This window comes from Oncorhynchus tshawytscha, linkage group LG30 (genome assembly GCF_018296145.1).
Source record: "Oncorhynchus tshawytscha isolate Ot180627B linkage group LG30, Otsh_v2.0, whole genome shotgun sequence".
Taxonomy (NCBI): Eukaryota; Metazoa; Chordata; class Actinopteri; order Salmoniformes; family Salmonidae; genus Oncorhynchus; species Oncorhynchus tshawytscha.
Window position 1 is genome coordinate 5,493,207 of NC_056458.1, and position 22,939 is coordinate 5,516,145.

The 22,939-nt window shown below is 37.4% G+C and overlaps 1 protein-coding gene across 1 annotated transcript in view; it reads right to left on the bottom strand.

Moving 5' to 3' along the window:
- LOC112228973 (neurexin-2-like) overlaps nt 1-22,939 on the bottom strand; it is a 185,267-nt gene that overhangs the window by 24,699 nt on the left and 137,629 nt on the right. The window contains exon 3 of the mRNA XM_042309706.1: nt 7,721-7,741. Coding sequence (XP_042165640.1) covers nt 7,721-7,741 — 21 coding nt within the window. The remainder of the gene's footprint in view (nt 1-7,720; nt 7,742-22,939) is intronic.

The window sequence follows — 22,939 nt, forward strand, 5'->3', positions numbered from 1 at the left end:
ACATGCAGTAATGTTGAATAATGGTGAAATTGCCTATAGTTTTTGCCGCGTGTTATAGCCTATTAATTGTGACAGGCTAACGTTTTTGACCGGCACGGCGTTACCCCCACTATTTTTTTGGGCCGGCACGCCTTACCGGAACGTATATCGCCTTACCTTCACCCCTGGTCAAAAGTGTACACAAATGTGAACGGACAGCCACAGCATGTGAAGCTGGGTTGTTTCAACTAAGCACACACACCAGTTCTCAGCTGTCCATGCCTCGTTAAAAAAAAGAAAGAAGGATTCATTCATTTTAGGTCATATTGTGCACACACTCTGTGATGTGAATCATACGGTAGATACCCAGAGGAATTGATACAACACACAGTCAAGAGTACAGAGACATGTATGGATATCTACCTCTACACGAAACGCAAAATGTCCACAAAAGCTGCTTCGTTCATGACTTGAACCACTTTCTATTTTGCTAGTACACAAAAGGTTTGATGGTAAGTATCAGTAATAGGAATGAATGCCTGTGTTGGCTGGCTAGCAGCAGAGAAAGGAAGTAGCGTATTGCGAGGCTGTTAGAGCCAGAGCACAGTGTTACAGTCCCTCACGCTGAGCTGTAATTGTCAATTTTTTGACTAAAAAAAAACAACCCGTTGCCTTGGCCTCTGGATGAATACTTTGATCAGCAAAGTTACATATGTTCCGGTCTGAAGCAAAACAGTAAATTATCATGTACAGGTACAACTTTATTTAAGTAACTGTTTGTCTGACATTAATAGCAAAGCCCATATGGACAGTTGATAGCACACCTCTTCATCGAGCACACCTCTTCATCGAGCAGAATCTCCCAGTGTTGATCAGTGAAATATTGTGTTGTTTTCTGTTTGTTTCTTTTAAAAGAAGTAAACCTAAAGATGTAATTGATAAAGCTCATCTGAAGAGCTTTTGTTGTATGTCAGTTCGTATTAGGTACATCATCTAGAGAATGCAAACAAATACTGCATTCAACTTGCCCATGAATAATTCAAAGTTTCTTAATTTGGATACAATATGTTCATGAACGTTGATTTAATTAACTTTCTGGTGGTCCAATATGGTGTGTCAGCTCACTTGCCTGTCACCCTTCTGCTTGTCAGTCTGTCTAGCTGCGACTGTACGGCTGATTTTCTCTCAATGCTAACCAGTAGTTCCTAATATTTATTTTAATATTACCTTTATTTAACTAGGCAAGTCAGATAAGAACAAATCCTTATTTTCAATGACAGCCTAGGAACTGCCTATTCAAGGGGCAGAATGACAGATTTGTACCTTGTCAACTCAGGGATTTGAACTTGCAACCTTCAGTTACTAGTCCAACGCTCTAACCACTAGGCTACCCTGCCGCCCCTATTCTTGTTATGCTATTAAAGTACTCTTGGTAAAAACCTCCTTCTGTTACCAGGAAACCTTGAAAATAACTACAGTAGTGTATAATTCATGAAAGGGTCTGAAAGCAGCCATCATGTTTATTTGTACAGTAAAAACTCAATTTGATCTGTTTCCTTTATATCTGGCTGGCCTTTGGACAGGCATGTCTGAGCTCTAAGTATATCTGCGTCCTGAGGGCATGCAGATTAGATGCATGTGTGCAGCACAGCCATGCATAATTTTTCCTGGAAAATGCAGTTGCTCAAAAATAATAATTTAACCAACTACCTTTTTGAAACCACCAAACAAACTAAATATCATGATCTTTTACGTTACTGGGGTAACTGTGTGAATATTGAACATTGCACATATTATCCTATCCTATTTAATTGTATTGTATTGTAATGGAAGAGAACCAGAGTGTATGTGTACAAAAGGAGCCATATGCACTCTGTTGTAATCACTGATTTCAGTCTCCCAATGCTTTTCCGAGACAGATTGAATAGCAAGCAGCCAGTGTCCTCAAAACTGTAATCACACATCTGAAGCACGAGGCATACATTCTCTATTGACAACGAAATACCAGTTTCTCTCTTGGAGAGGGTCCCATGAAAACCGAACCGATGAAACACTGTGGTTATAAAAGCGTTACCTTTGTGAAAGGCTGAAGAGGTCAAAGGTGATGTTCCAGTTGCTGGCCAGAGGTCAGGACAAGGTTTGACGGACAAGGTTGGAGTGATGTGGGCACAGATAGTACAACATGACAGGAAGCAGAAATGAACGTACAAGTAAATAGAATAGGGGAGAGGAAGTGAAATGTCAGTGCAGTACAGTGAAGTAAACATGATTAGAGGGCAGGGAGATGGCTTGAGCAGGTGGTTGAGGGAGAAAAGAAAACCAACAGACCCCATACCTTGGCGGTTTGACTTCATGTGCGCCAGACCTTGAGGGAAAGAACAGAAAAAGGAATAGGGAAAACAGGAAGGTCATAAAAATGCCCGGGAAGAAACAAAAGCATTGTCACAACGTTGGACTGCAGTTTGTGACAGACATCCTGGGATAGGTACGGATGTCAGAGTTCAAATCAAACTAAAACGGAGGAGGAAATTAAAGAAATAAAAGACAAACACTGTTTGAGGGGGGAGAGCGGGATAAGAAAAAAAAAACATCTCAATTGGTGCAACCCCCGAAGGTAGTTGCTCACACAGATGTTTTTTTCCCCTAATGGAACACACACTCTTACTCTTAAGCAGACAGCTTTCTCAGGTTTAGAATAGGGGTTTTGTCACTTTTTCCAAATTCACATCTCGTTCATACGAAGTTCTCCAACGTTCTCCAGTGTAAACTGCATACAGATCAAAATGAATACCGCAAATGTATACCTCGAACACTGCATGCAATAGGGACACAAACCAGTCCCTTCAATAGGGTAAAGCCAGTGAGGACTGTATCCTTAACTAGATTCAGCGTTACAACATAAGCAGGCCCAGGGCCCAGGGCCAGGGAGGGCCATAACAATCAATAACCCAGGGTGTGAGAGGCATAATGTGACAGCTTTACTGCAGTCATAGTGCTGCAGTCGTTGGCAAGGAAAGAACACATCATATGCAAAACACATTCATAAAATACAATGCAACTCAATAAACAGGAGCTCAGTAAACTGGAACACTCCGATTCTGTGGACATCACAAAATCAATTGTAAACAAATAAGCCAAGGGCCTTGTGGGCTTGCCGCATGAATGTGGGCATTTAGTAATTACAATGGACCTGTATTGTGTTAGACAAGAAATGTGGCTGATTGAACAAGGCTTTAATTGACCAAAGATAACATTTTGTATCACACAATTATACCATCATCTGCATGACCTACAGCAGGAAATTGAGTGAATTGTTAATTAAAACAACTCGAAAAATGACCCGGTATAATTTTTTTAAGGGATTTCTTGCATTCATTCTCTGACAGTTATCCTTTTCGTTGAGCTCAGTCTCAACACCTTCATGGTGTTGCACAACGCCTCTTTCATTGGAGATGTATTTTTTCTTATGAAGAATATATCATTTATGACATTTTAACACTTTTAGAGATCAAAATGGTAACTCAGCGATGTTTCTCTCCCTGGCATTTTGGCAGTTATTGCGATATAACATATATATTTTTTTCAGCTCAACAAAGCTCATGCATGCATTGTCATTTCCTGTACAGATTTATCAAAACAATTTGCATTTCTAAAACATTTGGATAAAAGAAAATCTGTGAACCCAATTGGATTAAATAAAACACAACCTTTATATGTGAAGGACATTTCCACCAGTAATGGACAGACATTAAATCACTCCATCAACACTTAGTAAATAAAACATGTGTTGACAGAGACAACCACACATTTCAAAAGAGAATGGTTCTCTTTGTGAGAACTGCTGGAGGAAATTGGCCAATTTCACTGAGGGATGAGATGTTATCGATCATCTAATCAGAAACCGCCAGAGAGCTTTACACCATGCACCAGGTAACACTGAATAAGTTGTACACATGTACCATTATATACATATGCATTCATTGACCTTTCGTGGGGCAAGAAGAAATGAGGTCAACACAATACCCTTAGGCTGGAGGACGGCGCTTATACCAGAGAGCTGAGCAGAGCCAGACAGCATCAGAGACACAAGAGGTTTGTCATCACTGATATATATATATATATATATATATATATATATATTTTTTTAATGAGATAAACATCACCAGCTTTATTTTTTTTCCTCTTGAAGTGCCAAGCCTCTCCGTGGTGGATGTGTCTTGTGCATTGAAATACAGGGCTGCCCAATTTGTGTTGGCATAGCAACAGGCTCTCGTGTCCCCCCCCCGGTATGACGTTGATCATGCTCCCCTTTTCTCCATTCCTCCCCATTTTCCTTGGGATGGTGTCTGTTTCTTTGTCAAGGTAAATTATTTCACCTTAATTTCTGACATTGTTGTAATTACGATTGATCTTATGAAAGCAACATCAACTGGTTGTTGGTGGTTATGAAATGGTGGGGAAATATTTATTAAAGCCCATTTTTATTGCTTTCAAACCTTCCCTCGTCACAATGAAATAGAAGACTAACGCATGTCTATGAACACATTTACAGTAAATCTGTGAAACAATAAAATGACCGCTAAATGCTAATCTGCTTTACCGCTGGCTATGCTCCATAAAACGAACAATCAAAACGATGAAAAAAACACACTATTAATGTCATTAAATGTCACAAAACATACTTAAAAAGGTGTTCTATGCAGTTAAGTAGATTTTCTTGTGGGCTTTAAAGAATATTGCAACAAGTAGCTTTTTTTCAACGAGCATTCAATTATTTTCTATTTCTCTCAACTTGTTTCTCCATTACTACTATATTCAGGGCTGTTTGCAGGTGAAATTGTTGCACAGAGAAACTTTACACGTGAAAAATGATCTGTGAAACATGTTGCTGTTGTTTTGTTTGTTCATTTCTAACCCATTTTTTTTTTTAACAGTGCCAATGCAGAACGCTTCATTTCATCAATGATTAACAACATCGAAGAGCAACATTCATTTGTACACCTCAGCTTTTCCCCAAAACACAATGGCACTAAAATCACATATTGTCAACAACATCATTTTCAGAAGTACACGAGTGGACTATAAAATTACCATCTGTGAAATTACCTCTAAGCCTTTACATTTACTGCATGAGAATATTCAGAAGAAAAATAAAAAAAAATGCTTAAAGGGTTAGGATTTAGCTTTTGCTGAGTTTGTTTTTCCATGAAGTTGCAGTGCTTTGAAGGAGAGTATTCTTATGAGAGGATTAAGCCAAGGTCAGTGGTGCTTAGAGCTCCCTGGCCATCAGCAGCAGCAGTAGCAGCTGTGCCCTGTCCTGTCCTCTCGTTTGAAGATGTCTGTGCTGAGGTTCCACATGCTCCCTCTGTATTCTCACAGGGTCAGGGTCACCATAAGTGAGTCATTCACACCTTTACACTATCAACTATTCACACTACCGTATCACATGGTAACCAAGGAACAAGGAACAAAATAAGGGGGGGAGGAGGAACCAACCATGTAATTGAAATAATTCTCTATGATTTGAAGCTAGAATCTTGTTGTTTGTAGATGGTAGTTTGCATAGTTCTATAGTGTAACGCATTAACACACACACACTATTAATACACAGAGGAAGCAGAGGTGTATCTTTTGTTTGTGTGTACTACTGTATGTGAAGGATTATCTGCTGGTGTTCTACAAACATGCATGGATGCAGGTGTTGAGAGTCTTCTCTTATCTCTCTCTCACAGACCCAGTTTTGCTCACAACACATCAGAGAATGCTGCACTCCACATCTCCTGGCCTGAAAAGCATTCCCCACCTTGGTCCCCCCTCCATCCAGGTAACCTAGGCTCAGCAACGAGACAGACAGACAGACAGACAGACAGACAGACAGACAGACAGACAGACCAGACCAGACCAACTGACTCCTGGAGACACTGAAGTTCCAACGACTTATAGTCCAGATGTGTTCATCACTAACCTCCAGTTACATAGGAGTTCTCTTTTTGAGACGTGCTCGACGTGCTCGACGTGATCTGTACTCGAGCCCTCAGTGCAGCTAAAATATAGCACTGAGGTTACTAGTTTTAAATGGGTTTTTATTAATCTTTTGTACCGGCAGCCATCTAGGTCCATTGATATAACGACTACAAATACTTGCTGCTAGATGTCACATTGCATTGCTCCTGGGATAAAGAATAAAGAGAACTAACTAGTCAAGTGTCATCTTTGTTTTCATGCATTGTGCATCGGGGATGGTACACGCAGGCTCCATGTCAAAGCTTTAATCCAATAATGACTCTAATGCTTTCTCTTTGCAGCATGTCATTTAATAATGCACGCCTTTTGCTGTGAGCGTGGTCATAGCATCCTTGCTCATCACAAGGGGAGTTAAGAGTGATTAAAGGCAGGGGTTGAAAGCGGACCCTTCTGAACTGAAGCCTTCCACTCATCATCCTCCCATGTGGGGCCTGGATATAGCCCTCCACATTACAACCGGCCCCTGCTTACGAATCAACAACCAGTCCGCTCTATTAGATACTGACAGTACAGTGTTCCATACGAACACACAGGACACAATGAATAACCTGTACGATTTAGTCAGGACAACGGTTTTGGAATAGAATGCCACTGAATGAGAACATTTGTATTCAAGCGCATCAACGTTCTCAGCTACTGTACGGTATTGCACAGTGCTGACTGTCAAAACTCAGTGCAAAATATGTGGGTATGCTGTAATTTTTTTTTACTGAAAATAAAGCCTTCCTTCCAGCTGTGCAGTCACTTACAATGTACAAGTGTACAGAGCAGCAATATTAAATGGCAGATGTTGGTAGGCTGTTCCGGTGAGCAGCAGCAGTGATTTATAACATGCAGAACCCCAGCACACCCATAGCTGGAACCCTGAGCCTGTTGCCCTCTCTGGCACCACCACCAGAGCTCCTCCTAACAGGCCTGATGGATGTCTCTCACTGCTGCACCGCCCGGCCGCTTAACACACTGGGCTTCCCCACGTCCACGTTCAATCTTCATTTACACTCTGTGTGTTTTATTGAAGAGCGATTCCATTTGTTTTATTGTGACGTGATTTAAACAGAGTGTGAATGATTACATTATGAGAGACAAATGGGTGTTTTCCTTCAGACAGGGACAAGTAATGCTCTGGGAAAGATTTCATTCTTCAAGCAAACAATTCCATTAGTGCGTAATCACAGTGCCAATCTTTTGACAGTGTGATATACTGCCCTGATGTCAATGGCTTGGTAATCAACCATCTTAATAGCTGGGTTATTGTAGATGGTAGCTACAGTTAGCACCCAGCGCCGCACTGATCACTGAGATGACATCCCTATTCTTTGTCTGTGTGACTCTCACAGAGGAAAGCACAGTGTCAACAAAGCAACGCAGACTCAATTTCATGCAATTAACTGTTGTGTTAAAGATAACTGTTTGCTCTTCAATCGTTAATGGACATCTAAGTCAAAGTCAGGGCAAAGTCGGAGCTGATTACTGGCCACATTCATTTCCCCCAAGTTATGTGCAACCTTCCCGCCACCTTCATTTCTACACAAAAAAGGTACACCTTTGTAGATTAAGTATTCATCCTACATGGACAATATGTACACGTCTGTTCAATTTACGAATCAGACCAGCAGTCCAAAACACCCCAAATAACACTGTAGTTTGTTCACTCCATAGACTAAATTCAGTTTTATTGTAAAGCAAAAAAAAATAGCAAAACAAAAATGGGTCTTACCTTCCTCTGATTTCTGGATAGCTGTATGGAAGTAGAGAAGACAGAGAATCATTAGCATTGGTGACTAAAGAATATGGAACATCTAGAAATGAAGAAATATCAGCACCACTCTAATTACAACACACACAGTAGCCTCTAATTACAACACATACAGTAGACTCTCTCTAATTATAACACATACAGTAGCCTCTCTAATTATAACACATACAGTAGCCTCTCTAATCATAACACATACAGTAGCCACTAATTACAACACATTCAGTAGCCTCTCTAATTACAACACACAGAGTAGACTCTCTAATTACAACACATTCAGTAGCCTCTCTAATTACAACACATACAGTAGCCTCTCTAATTACAACACATTTAGTAGCCTCTTTAATAACAACACATACATTAAACTCTCTAACTATAACATACAGTAGCCTCTAATTACAACACATACAGTAGCCTCTAATTACAACACATACAGTAGCCTCTCTAATTACAACTCATACAGTAGCCTCTAATTACAACACATACAGTAGCCTCTAATTATAACACATACAGTAGGACTCTCATTACAACGCATACAGCAGCCTCTCTAATTACAACACATACAGTAGCCTCTCTAATTACAACACATACAGTAGCCTCTCTAATTATAACACATACAGTAGCCACTCTAATTACACCATATACATAACACATACAGTAGTCTCTAAATATAACACATACAGTAACCCCTAATTACAACAAATACAGTAGACTCTCTAATTACAACACATACAGTAGCCTCTAATTACAACACATACAGTAGGCCTCTCATTACAACACATACAGTAGGCCTCTCATTACAACACATACAGTAGGCCTCTTATTACATCACATACAGTAGCCTCTCTAATTACAACACATACAGTAGCCTCTCTAATTACAACACATACAGTAACCCCTCTAATTACAACACATACAGTAGCCTCTCTAATTACAACACATACAGTAGCCTCTCTAATTATAACACAGAGTAGACTGTAATCACAACACATACAGTAGCCTCTCTAATTACAACACATACAGTAGCCTCTCTAATTACAACACATACAGTAAACTCTCTAATTACAACACATACAGTAAACTCTCTAATTACAACACATACAGTAAGCCTCTCATTACAACACATACAGTGGCCTCTAATTACAACACATACAGTAGCCTCTCTAATTACAACACATACATTAGCCTCTCTAATTACAACACATACAGTAGCCTCTCTAATTACAACACATACAGTAGCCTCTAATTACAACACATACATTAGCCTCTAATTACAACACATACATTATCCTCTAATTACAACACATACAGTAGCCTTAAATTACAACACATACAGTAGCCTCTCTAATTACAACACATACAGTAGCCTGTAATTACAACACATACAGTAGCCACTCTAATTACAAAACATACAGTAGCCTCTCTAATTATAACACATACAGTAGCCTCTCTAATTACAACACATACAGTAGGCCTCTCATTACAACACATACAGTAGCCTCTCTAATTATAACACGTTCAGTAGCCTCTCTAATTACAACACATACAGTAGCCTCTTTAATTACAACATATACATAACACATACAGTAGCCTCTAAATATAACACATACAGTAACCTCTCTAATTACAACACATACAGTAGACTCTCTAAATATAACACATACAGTAGCCTCTCTAATTATAACAGATACAGCAGCCTCGCTAATTATAACACCTTCATTAGCCTCTCTAATTACAACACATACAGTAGACTCTCTAATTACATCACATACAGTAGCCTCTAATTACAACACATAGAGTAGCCTCTAATTACAACACATACAGTAGCCTCTAATTACAACACATACAGAAGCCTCTCGAATTATAACACATATAGTAGCCTCTAATTACAACACATACATTAACCTCAAACTATAACACATACAGTAGCCTCTAATTACAACACAGAGTAGCCTCTCTAATTACAACACATACAGTAGCCTCTCTAATTATAACAAATACAGTAGCCTCTCTAATTATAACACATACGGTGTTCTCTCTAATGATAACACATACAGTAGCATCTCTAATCATAACACATACAGTAGCCACTAATTACAACACATTCAGTAGCCTCTCTAATTACAACACATACAGAGTAGACTCTCTAATTACAACACATTCAGTAGTCTCTCTAATTACAACACATACAGTAGCCTCTCTAATTACAACACATTCAGTAGCCTCTTTAATAACAACACATACATTAACCTCTCTAACTATAACATACAGTAGCCTCTAATTACAACACATACAGTAGCCTCTAATTACAACACATACAGTAGCCTCTCTAATTACAACTCATACAGTAGCCTCTCTAATTACAACACATTCATTAGCCTCTCTAATTACAACACATACAGTAGCCTCTGTAATTATATCACATACAGTAGCCTCTAATTACAACACATACAGTAGCCTCTAATTACAACACATACAGTAGCCTCTAATTACAACACATACAGAAGCCTCTCGAATTATAACACATATAGTAGCCTCTAATTACAACACATACATTAACCTCACAAACTATAACACATACAGTAGCCTCTAATTACAACACATACAGTAGCCTCTCTAATTATAACACATACAGTAGCCTCTCTAATTATAACACATACAGTAGGCCTCTCATTACAACACATACAGTAGCCTCTCTAATTATAACACATACAGCAGCCTCTCTAATTACAACACATACAGTAGCCTCTCTAATTACAACACATACAGTAGCCTATAATTACAACACATACAGTAGCCTCTAATTACAACACATACAGTAGCCTATAATTACAACACATACAGTAGCCTCTCTAATTACAAAACATACAGTAGCCTCTCTAACTATAACACATACAGTAGTCTCTCTAATTATAACACATACAGTAGCCTATCTTATTATAACACATGCAGTACTATCTCTATTTACAACACAGAGTAGCCTCTAATTATAACACATACAGTAGCCTCTATAATTATAACACATACAGTAGCCACTCTAATTACAACACATACAGTAGCCTCTAATTATAACACATACAGTAGGCCTCTCATTACAACACATACAGTAGCCTCTCTAATTATAACACATACAGCAGACTCTAATTACAACACATACAGTAGCCTCTCTAATTACAACACATACAGTAGCCTCTCTAATTATAACACATACAGTAGCTTCTCTAATTATAACACAGAGTAGCCTCTCTAATTATAACAAATACAGTACCCTCTAATTAAAACACAGAGTAGGCTCTCTAATTATAACACAGAGAAGACTCTATAATTATAACACATACAGTAGACTCTCTAATTACAACAAATACAGTAGCCTACAATTACAACACATACAGTAAGCCTCTCATTACAACACATACACTAGGCCTCTCATTACAACACATACAGTAGCCTCTCATTACAACACATACAGTAGTCTCTCTAATTACAACACATACAGTAGCCTCTAATTACAACACATACAGTAGCCTCTAATTACAACACATACAGTAGCCTATAATTACAACACATACAGTAGCCTATAATTACAACACATACAGTAGCCTCTCTAATTATAACACATGCAGTAGTCTCTCTAATTATAACACATACAGTAGCCTCTCTAATTACAAAACAAACAGTAGCCTCTCTAATTATAACACATACAGTAGTATCCCTAATTACAACACAGAGAAGCCTCTCTAATTATACCACATACAGTAGCCTCTAATTATAACACATACAGTAGGACTCTCATTACAACGCATACAGCAGCCTCTCTAATTACAACACATACAGTAGCCTCTCTAATTACAACACATACAGTAGCCTCTCTAATTATAACACATACAGTAGCCACTCTAATTACACCATATACATAACACATACAGTAGTCTCTAAATATAACACATACAGTAACCTCTAATTACAACAAATACAGTAGACTCTCTAATTACAACACATACAGTAGCCTCTAATTACAACACATACAGTAGGCCTCTCATTACAACACATACAGTAGGCCTCTTATTACATCACATACAGTAGCCTCTCTAATTACAACACATACAGTAGCCTCTCTAATTATAACACAGAGTAGACTGTAATTACAACACATACAGTAGCCTCTCTAATTACAACACATACAGTAGCCTCTCTAATTACAACACATACAGTAAACTCTCTAATTACAACACATACAGTAAACTCTCTAATTACAACACATACAGTAAGCCTCTCATTACAACACATACAGTGGCCTCTAATTACAACACATACAGTAGCCTCTCTAATTACAACATATGCATTAGCCTCTCTAATTACAACACATACAGTAGCCTCTCTAATTACAACACATACAGTAGCCTCTAATTACAACACATACATTAGCTTCTAATTACAACACATACAGTAGCCTTAAATTACAACACATACAGTAGCCTCTCTAATTACAACACATACAGTAGCCTGTAATTACAACACATACAGTAGCCTCTAATTACAAAACATACAGTAGCCTCTCTAATTATAACACATACAGTAGCCTCTCTAATTACAACACATACAGTAGGCCTCTCATTACAACACATACAGTAGCCTCTCTAATTATAACACATTCAGTAGCCTCTCTAATTACAACACATACAGTAGCCTCTTTAATTACAACATATACATAACACATACAGTAGCCTCTAAATATAACACATACAGTAACCTCTCTAATTACAACACATACAGTAGACTCTCTAAATATAACACATACAGTAGCCTCTCTAATTATAACAGATACAGCAGCCTCGCTAATTATAACACAGAGTAGCCTCTCTAATTACAACACATACAGTAGCCTCTCTAATTACAACACATACAGTAGCCTCTCTAATTATAACACAGAGTAGTCTCTCTAAATATAACACATACAGTAGCCTCTCTAATTATAACAGATACAGCAGCCTCTCTAATTATAACACAGAGTAGCCTCTCTAATTATAACACAGAGTAGCCTCTCTAATTATAACACATACAGTAACCTCTAATTACAACACATACAGTAGACTCTCTAATTACAACACATACAGTAGCCTCTCTAATTACAACACATACAGTAGCCTCTCTAATTATAACACAGAGTAGTCTCTCTAAATATACACATACAGTAACCTCTAATTACAACACATACAGTAGACACTAATTACAACACATACAGTAGCCTCTCTAATTACAACACATACAGTAGACTCTCTAATTACAACACATACAGCAGCCTCTTTAATTACAACATATACATAACACATACAGTAGCCTCTAAATATAACACATACAGTAACCTCTCTAATTACAACACATACAGTAGACTCTCTAAATATAACACATACAGTAGCCTCTCTAATTATAACAGATACAGCAGCCTCGCTAATTATAACACAGAGTAGCCTCTCTAATTACAACACATACAGTAGCCTCTCTAATTACAACACATACAGTAGGCCTCTCATTACAACACATACAGTAGCCTCTCTAATTACAACACATACAGTAGTCTCTAAATATAACACATTCAGTAGACTCTCTAATTACAACACACACAGTAGCCTATAATTACAACACATACAGTAGGCCTCTCATTACAACACATACAGTAGGCCTCTCATTACAACACATACAGTAGCCTCTCATTACAACACATACAGTAGCCTCTCTAATTACAACAATACAGTAGCCTCTCTAATTACAACACATACAGTAGCCTCTAATTACAACACATAAATTCGCCTCTAATTACAACACATACAGTAGCCTCTCTAATTACAACACATACAGAGTAGACTCTCTAATTACAACACATACAGTAGTCTCTCTAATTACAACACATACAGTAGCCTCTCTAATTACAACACATTCAGTAGCCTCTTTAATAACAACACATACATTAACCTCTCTAACTATAACATACAGTAGCCTCTAATTACAACACATACAGTAGCCTCTAATTACAACACATACAGTAGCCTCTCTAATTACAACACATACAGTAGCCTCTCTAATTACAACACATTCAGTAGCCTCTCTAATTACAACACATACAGTAGCCTCTAATTATAACACATACAGTAGCCTCTCTAATTACAACACATACAGTAGCCTCTAATTACAACACATACAGTAGCCTCTAATTACAACACATACAGTAGCCTCTCAATTATAACACATACAGTAGCCTCTAATTACAACACATACAGTAGCCTCTCAATTATAACACATACAGTAGCCTCTAATTACAACACATACAGTAGCCTCTCTAATTATAACACATACAGTAGCCTCTCTAATTATAACACATACAGTAGGCCTCTCATTACAACACATACAGTAGCCTCTCTAATTATAACACATACAGCAGCCTCTCTAATTACAACACATACAGTAGCCTCTCTAATTACAACACATACAGTAGCCTATAATTACAACACATACAGTAGCCTATAATTACAACACATACAGTAGCCTCTCTAATTACAAAACATACAGTAGCCTCTCTAACTATAACACATACAGTAGTCTCTCTAATTATAACACATACAGTAGCCTCTCTAATTATAACACATACAATAGCCTCTATTTACAACACAGAGTAGCCTCTAATTATAACACATACAGTAGCCTCTATAATTATAACACATACAGTAGCCTCTCTAATTACAACACATACAGTAGCCTCTAATTATAACACATACAGTAGGCCTCTCATTACAACACATACAGTAGCCTCTCTAATTACAACACATACAGTAGCCTCTCTAATTATAACACATACAGTAGCCTCTCTAATTATAACACAGAGTAGCCTCTCTAATTATAACACATACAGTAGCCTCTAATTAAAACACAGAGTAGCCTCTCTAATTATAACACAGAGAAGTCTCTATAATTATAACACATTCAGTAGCCTCTCTAATTACAACACATACAGTAGCCTATAATTACAACACATACAGTAGGCCTCTCATTACAACACATACAGTAGGCCTCTCATTACAACACATACAGTAGCCTCTCATTACAACACATACAGTAGCCTCTCTAATTACAACACATACAGTAGCCTCTAATTACAACACATACAGTAGCCTCTAATTACAACACATACAGTAGCCTATAATTACAACACATACAGTAGCCTCTCTAATTATAACACATGCAGTAGTCTCTCTAATTATAACACATACAGTAGTATCCCTAATTACAACACAGAGAAGCCTCTCTAATTATAACACATACAGTAGCCTCTAATTAAAACACATACAGTAGCCTCTCTAATTACAACACATACAGTAGCCTCTCTAATTACAACACATACAGTAGCCTCTCTAATTACAACACACACAGTAGACTCTCTAATTACAACACCTACAGTAGCCTCTCTAATTACAACATATACATAACACATACAGCAGCCTCTAAATATAACACATACAGTAACCTCTCTAATTACAACACATACAGTAGCCTCTCTAATTACAACACATACAGTAGTCTCTAATTACAACACATACAGTAGGCCTCTCATTACAACACATACAGTAGGCCTCTCATTACAACACATACAGAAGCCTGTAATTACAACACAGAGTAGGCCTCTCATTACAACACATACAATAGCCTCTATTTACAACACATACAGTAGCCTATAAATACAACACATACAGTAGCCTCTCTAATTACAACACATACAGTAGCCTCTCTAATTACAAAACATACAGTAGACTCTCTAATTACAACACATGCAGTAGGCCTCTCATTACAACACATACAGTAGGCATCCATTTCAACACATACAGAAGCCTCTAATTACAACACAGAGTAGGCCTCTCATTACAACACATACAGTAGCCTCTCTAATTATAACACATACAGTAGCCTCTCTAATTACAACACACACAGTAGCCTCTCTAATTATAACACATAGAGTAGCTTCTCTAATTATAACACAGACTGTAGCCTCTAATTATAACACATACAGTAGGCCTCTCATTACAACACATACAGTAGCCTCTCTAATTATAACACATTCAGTAGCCTCTCTAATTACAACACATACAGTAGCCTCTCTAATTACAACATATACATAACACATACAGTAGCCTCTAAATTACAACACATACAGTAGCCTCTCTAATTACAACACATACAGTAGACTCTCTAAATATAACACATACAGTAGCCTCTCTAATTATAACACATACAGTAGCCTCTCTAATTATAACACAGAGTAGCCTCTCTAAATATAACACATACAGTAGCCTCTCTAATTATAACACATACAGTAGCCTCTCTAATTACAACACATACAGTAGCCTCTCTAATTATAACACATACAGTAGCCTCTCTAATTATAACACATACAGTAACCTCTAATTACAACACATACAGTAGCCTCTAATTACAACACATACAGTAGCAACAACATACAGTAGCCTCTCTAATTACAACACATACAGTAGCCTCTCTAATTACAACACATACAGTAGCCTCTCTAATTACAACACATACAGTAGCCTCTAATTACAACACATACAGTAGCCTCTCTAATTACAACACATACAGTAGCCTCTCTAATTACAACACATACAGTAGCCTCTCTAATTACAACACATACAGTAGCCTCTAATTACAACACATACAGTAGCCTCTCTAATTACAACACATACAGTGGCCTCTCTAATTACAACACACATACAGTAGCCTCTCTAATTACAACACATACAGTAGCCTCTCTAATTACAACATACAGTAGCCTCTCTAATTACAACACATACAGTAGCCTCTCTAATTACAACACATACAGTAGCCTCTCTAATTATAACACATACAGTAGCCTCTCTAATTACAACACATACAGTAGCCTCTCTAATTATAACACATACAGTAGCCTCTCTAATTACAACACATACAGTAGCCTCTCTAATTACAACACATACAGTACCTCTCTAGTTACAACACATACAGTGGCCTCTCTAATTACAACACATACAGTAGCCTCTCTAATTACAACACATACAGTAGCCTCTCTAATTACAACACATACAGTAGCCTCTCTAATTACAACACATACAGTAGCCTCTCTAATTACAACACATACAGTAGCCTCTCTAATTACAACACATACAGTAGCCTCTAATTACAACACATACAGTAGCCTCTAATTACAACACATACAGTGGCCTCTAATTACAACACATACAGTAGCCTCTCTAATTACAACACATACAGTAGCCTCTCTAATTACAACACATACAGTAGCCTCTCTATTACAACACATACAGTAGCCTCTCAATTACAACACATACAGTAGCCTCTCTAATTACAACACATACAGTAGCCTCTCTAATTACAACACATACAGTAGCCTCTAATTACAACACATACAGTAGCCTCTCTAATTACAACACATTCTCTAATTATAACACATACAGTAGCCTCTCTAATTACAACACATACAGTAGCCTCTCTAATTACAACACATACAGTAGCCTCTCTAATTATAACACATACAGTAGCCTCTCTAATTACAACACATACAGTAGCCTCTCTAATTACAACACATACAGTAGCCTCTCTACACATACAGTAGCCTCTCTAATTACAAACACATACAGTAGCCTCTCTAATTACAACACATACAGTAGCCTCTCTAATTACAACACATACAGTAGCCTCTCTAATTACAACACATACAGTAGCCTCTCTAATTACAACACATACAGCAGCCTCTCACATAATTACCTACATACAGTAGCCTCTAATTACAACACATACAGTAGCCTCTCTAATTACAACACATACAGTAGCCTCTAATTACAACACATACAGTAGCCTCTCTAATTACAACACATACAGTAGCCTCTCTAATTATAACACATACAGTAGCCTCTCTAATTACAACACATACAGTAGCCTCTAATTACAACACATACAGTAGCCTCTCTAATTACAACACATACAGTAGCCTCTAATTACAACACATACAGTGGCCTCTAATTACAACACATACAGTAGCCTCTAATTACAACACATACAGTAGCCTCTCTAATTATAACACATACAGTAGCCTCTAATTATAACACATACAGTAGCCTCTCTAATTACAACACATACAGTAGCCTCTCTAATTACAACACATACAGTAGCCTCTCTAATTACAACACATACAGTAGCCTATCTAATTACAACACATACAGTAGCCTCTCTAATTATAACACATACAGTAGCCTCTCTAATTACAACACATACAGTAGGCCTCTCATTACAACACATACAGTAGCCTCTCTAATTATAACACATACAGTAGCCTCTCTAATTACAACACATACATTAACCTCTCTAATTATAACACATACAGTAGCCTCTAATTACAACACATACAGTAGCCTCTCTAATTATAACACATACAGTAGCCTCTAATTACAACACATACAGTAGCCTCTCTAATTAAAACACATACAGTAGCCTCTCTAATTACAACACATACAGTGGCCTCTAATTACAACACATACAGTAGCCTCTCTTAAACACACAACACATACAGTAGCCTCTCTAATTACAACACATACAGTAGCCTCTAATTACAACACATACAGTAGCCTCTAATTACAACACATACAGTAGCCTCTCTAATTACAACACATACAGTAGCCTCTCTAATTACAACACATACAGTAGCCTCTAATTACAACACATACAGTAGCCTCTAATTACAACACATACAGTGGCCTCTAATTACAACACATACAGTAGCCTCTCTAATTACAACACATACAGTAGGCCTCTCTAATTACAACACATACAGTAGCCTCTAATTACAACACATACAGTAGCCTCTAATTACAACACATACAGTAGCCTCTCTAATTACAACACATACAGTAGCCTCTCTAAATTATAACACATACAGTAGCCTCTCTAATTACAACACATACAGTAGCCTCTCTAATTACAACACATACAGTAGCCTCTCTAATTACAACACATACAGTAGCCTCTCTAATTACAACACATACAGTAGCCTCTCTAATTACAACACATAACACATACAATTATAACACATACAGTAGCCTCTCTAATTACAACACATACAGTAGCCTCTAATTACAACACATACAGTAGCCTCTCTTAATTACAACACATACAGTAGCCTCTAATTACAACACATACAGTAGCCTCTCTAATTACAACACATACAGTAGCCTCTCTAATTACAACACATACAGTAGCCTCTCTAATTACAACACATACAGTAGCCTCTAATTACAACACATACAGTAGCCTCTCTAATTACAACACATACAGTAGCCTCTAATTACAACACATACAGTAGCTCTAATTACAACACATACAGTAGCCTCTCTAATTACAACACATACAGTAGCCTCTCTAATTACAACACATACAGTAGCCTCTCTATTACAACACATACAGTAGCCTCTAATTACAACACATACAGTAGCCTCTCTAATTACAACACATACAGTAGCCTCTCTAATTACAACACATACAGTAGCCTCTCTAATTACAACACATACAGTAGCCTCTCTAATTACAACACATACAGTAGCCTCTCTAATTACAACACATACAGTAGCCTCTCTAATTACAACACATACAGTAGCCTCTCTAATTACAACACATACAGTAGCCTCTAATTACAACACATACAGTAGCCTCTCTAATTACAACACATACAGTAGCCTCTAATTACAACACATACAGTAGCCTCTCTAATTACAACACATACAGTAGCCTCTAATTACAACACATACAGTAGCCTCTCTAATTACAACACATACAGTAGCCTCTCTAATTACAACACATACAGTAGCCTCTAATTACAACACATACAGTAGCCTCTCTAATTACAACACATACAGTAGCCTCTCTAATTACAACACATACAGTAGCCTCTCTAATTACAACACATACAGTAGCCTCTAATTACAACACATACAGTAGCCTCTCTAATTACAACACATACAGTAGCCTCTCTAATTACAACACATACAGTGGCCTCTCTAATTACAACACATACAGTAGCCTCTCTAATTATAACACATACAGTAGCCTCTCTAATTATAACACATACAGTAGCCTCTCTAATTACAACACATACAGTAGCCTCTCTAATTACAACACATACAGTAGCCTCTCTAATTACAACACATACAGTGGCCTCTCTAATTACAACACATACAGTGGCCTCTCTAATTACAACACATACAGTGCCTCTAATTACAACACATACAGTAGCCTCTAATTACAACACATACAGTCCTCTCTAATTACAACACATACAGTGGCCTCTAATTACAACACATACAGTGGCCTCTCTAATTACAACACATACAGTAGCCTCTCTAATTACAGTACAGTAGCCTCTCTAATTACAACACATACAGTAGCCTCTAATTACAACACATACAGTAGCCTCTAATTACAACACATACAGTAGCCTCTCTAATTACAACACATACAGTAGCCTCTAATTACAACACATACAGTAGCCTCTCTAATTATAACACATACAGTGGCCTCTCTAATTACAACACATAGTAGCCTCTCTAATTACAACACATACAGTAGCCTCTCTAATTACAACACATACAGTAGCCTCTCTAATTACAACACATACAGTAGCCTCTAATTACAACACATACAGTAGGCCTCTCTAATTACAACACATACAGTAGCCTCTCTAATTACAACACATACAGTAGCCTCTCTAATTACAACACATACAGTGGCCTCTCTAATTACAACACATACAGTAGCCTCTCTAATTACAACACATACAGTAGCCTCTCTAATTACAACACATACAGTAGCCTCTAATTACAACACATACAGTAGCCTCTCTAATTACAACACATACAGTAGCCTCTAATTACAACACATACAGTAGCCTCTAATTACAACACATACAGTAGCCTCTCTAATTACAACACATACAGTAGCCTATCTAATTACAACACATACAGTAGCCTCTCTAATTATAACACATACAGTAGCCTCTCTAATTACAACACATACAGTAGCCTCTAATTATAACACATACAGTAGCCTCTCTAATTACAACACATACAGTAGCCTCTCTAATTACAACACATACAGTAGCCTCTCTAATTACAACACATACAGTAGCCTCTCTAATTATAACACATACAGTAGCATCTCTAATTACAACACATACAGTGGCCTCTAATTATAACACATACAGTAGCCTCTCTAATTACAACACATACAGTAGCCTCTCTAATTACAACACATACAGTAGGCCTCTCTAATTACAACACATACAGTAGCCTCTCTAATTACAACACATACAGTAGCCTCTAATTACAACACATACAGTAGCCTCTAATTATAACACATACAGTGGCCTCTCTAATTACAACACATACAGTAGCCTCTCTAATTACAACACATACAGTAGCCTCTCTAATTACAACACATACAGTAGCCTCTCTAATTACAACACATACAGTAGCCTCTCTAATTACAACACATACAGTAGCCTCTCTAATTACAACACATACAGTAGCCTCTAATTACAACACATACAGTAGCCTCTCTAATTACAACACATACAGTAGCCTCTCTAATTACAACACATACAGTAGCCTCTCTAATTACAACACATACAGTAGCCTCTCTAATTACAACACATACAGTAGCCTCTCTAATTACAACACATACAGTAGCCTCTAATTACAACACATACAGTAGCCTCTCTAATTACAACACATACAGTAGCCTCTCTAATTACAACACATACAGTGGCCTCTCTAATTACAACACATACAGTAGCCTCTCTAATTACAACACATACAGTAGCCTCTCTAATTACAACACATACAGTAGCCTCTAAATTATAACACATACAGTAGCCTCTCTAATTACAACACATACAGTAATTACAACACATACAGTAGCCTCTCTAATTACAACACATACAGTAGCCTCTCTAATTACAACACATACAGTAGCCTCTAATTACAACACATACAGTAGCCTCTCTAATTATAACACATTACAACACATACAGTAGCCTCTAATTACAACACATACAGTAGCCTCTAATTACAACACATACAGTAGCCTCTCTAATTACAACACATACAGTAGCCTCTCTAATTACAACACATACAGTAGCCTCTCTAATTACAACACATACAGTAGCCTCTCTAATTACAACACATACAGTAGCCTCTAATTACAACACATACAGTAGCCTCTCTAATTACAACACATACAGTAGCCTCTCTAATTACAACACATACAGTAGCCTCTCTAATTACAACACATACAGTAGCCTCTAATTACAACACATACAGTAGCCTAATTACAACACATACAGTAGCCTCTCTAATTACAACACATACAGTAGCCTCTCTAATTACAACACATACAGTAGCCTCTCTAATTACAACACATACAGTAGCCTCTCTAATTACAACACATACAGTAGCCTCTCTAATTACAACACATACATTAGCACATACAGTCCTCTAATTACAACACATACAGTAGCCTCTCTAATTACAACACATCTAATTACAACACATACAGTAGCCTCTCTAATTACAACACATACAGTAGCCTCTAATTACAACACATACAGTAGCCTCTCTAATTACAACACATACAGTAGCCTCTCTAATTACAACACATACAGTGGCCTCTAATTACAACACATACAGTAGCCTCTCTAATTACAACACATACAGTGGCCTCTCTAATTATAACACATACAGTAGCCTCTCTAATTACAACACATACAGTAGCCTCTCTAATTACAACACATACAGTGGCCTCTAATTACAACACATACAGTAGGCCTCTCTATTACAACACATACAGTGGCCTCTAGCAGCACATACAGTGGCCTCTAATTACAACACATACAGTGGCCTCTCTAATTACAACACATACAGTAGCCTCTCTAATTAACACATACAGTAGCCTCTCTAATTACAACACATACAGTAGCCTCTCTAATTATAACACATACAGTAGCCTCTCTAATTACAACACATACAGTGGCCTCTCTATTACAACACATACAGTAGCCTCTCTAATTACAACACATACAGTAGC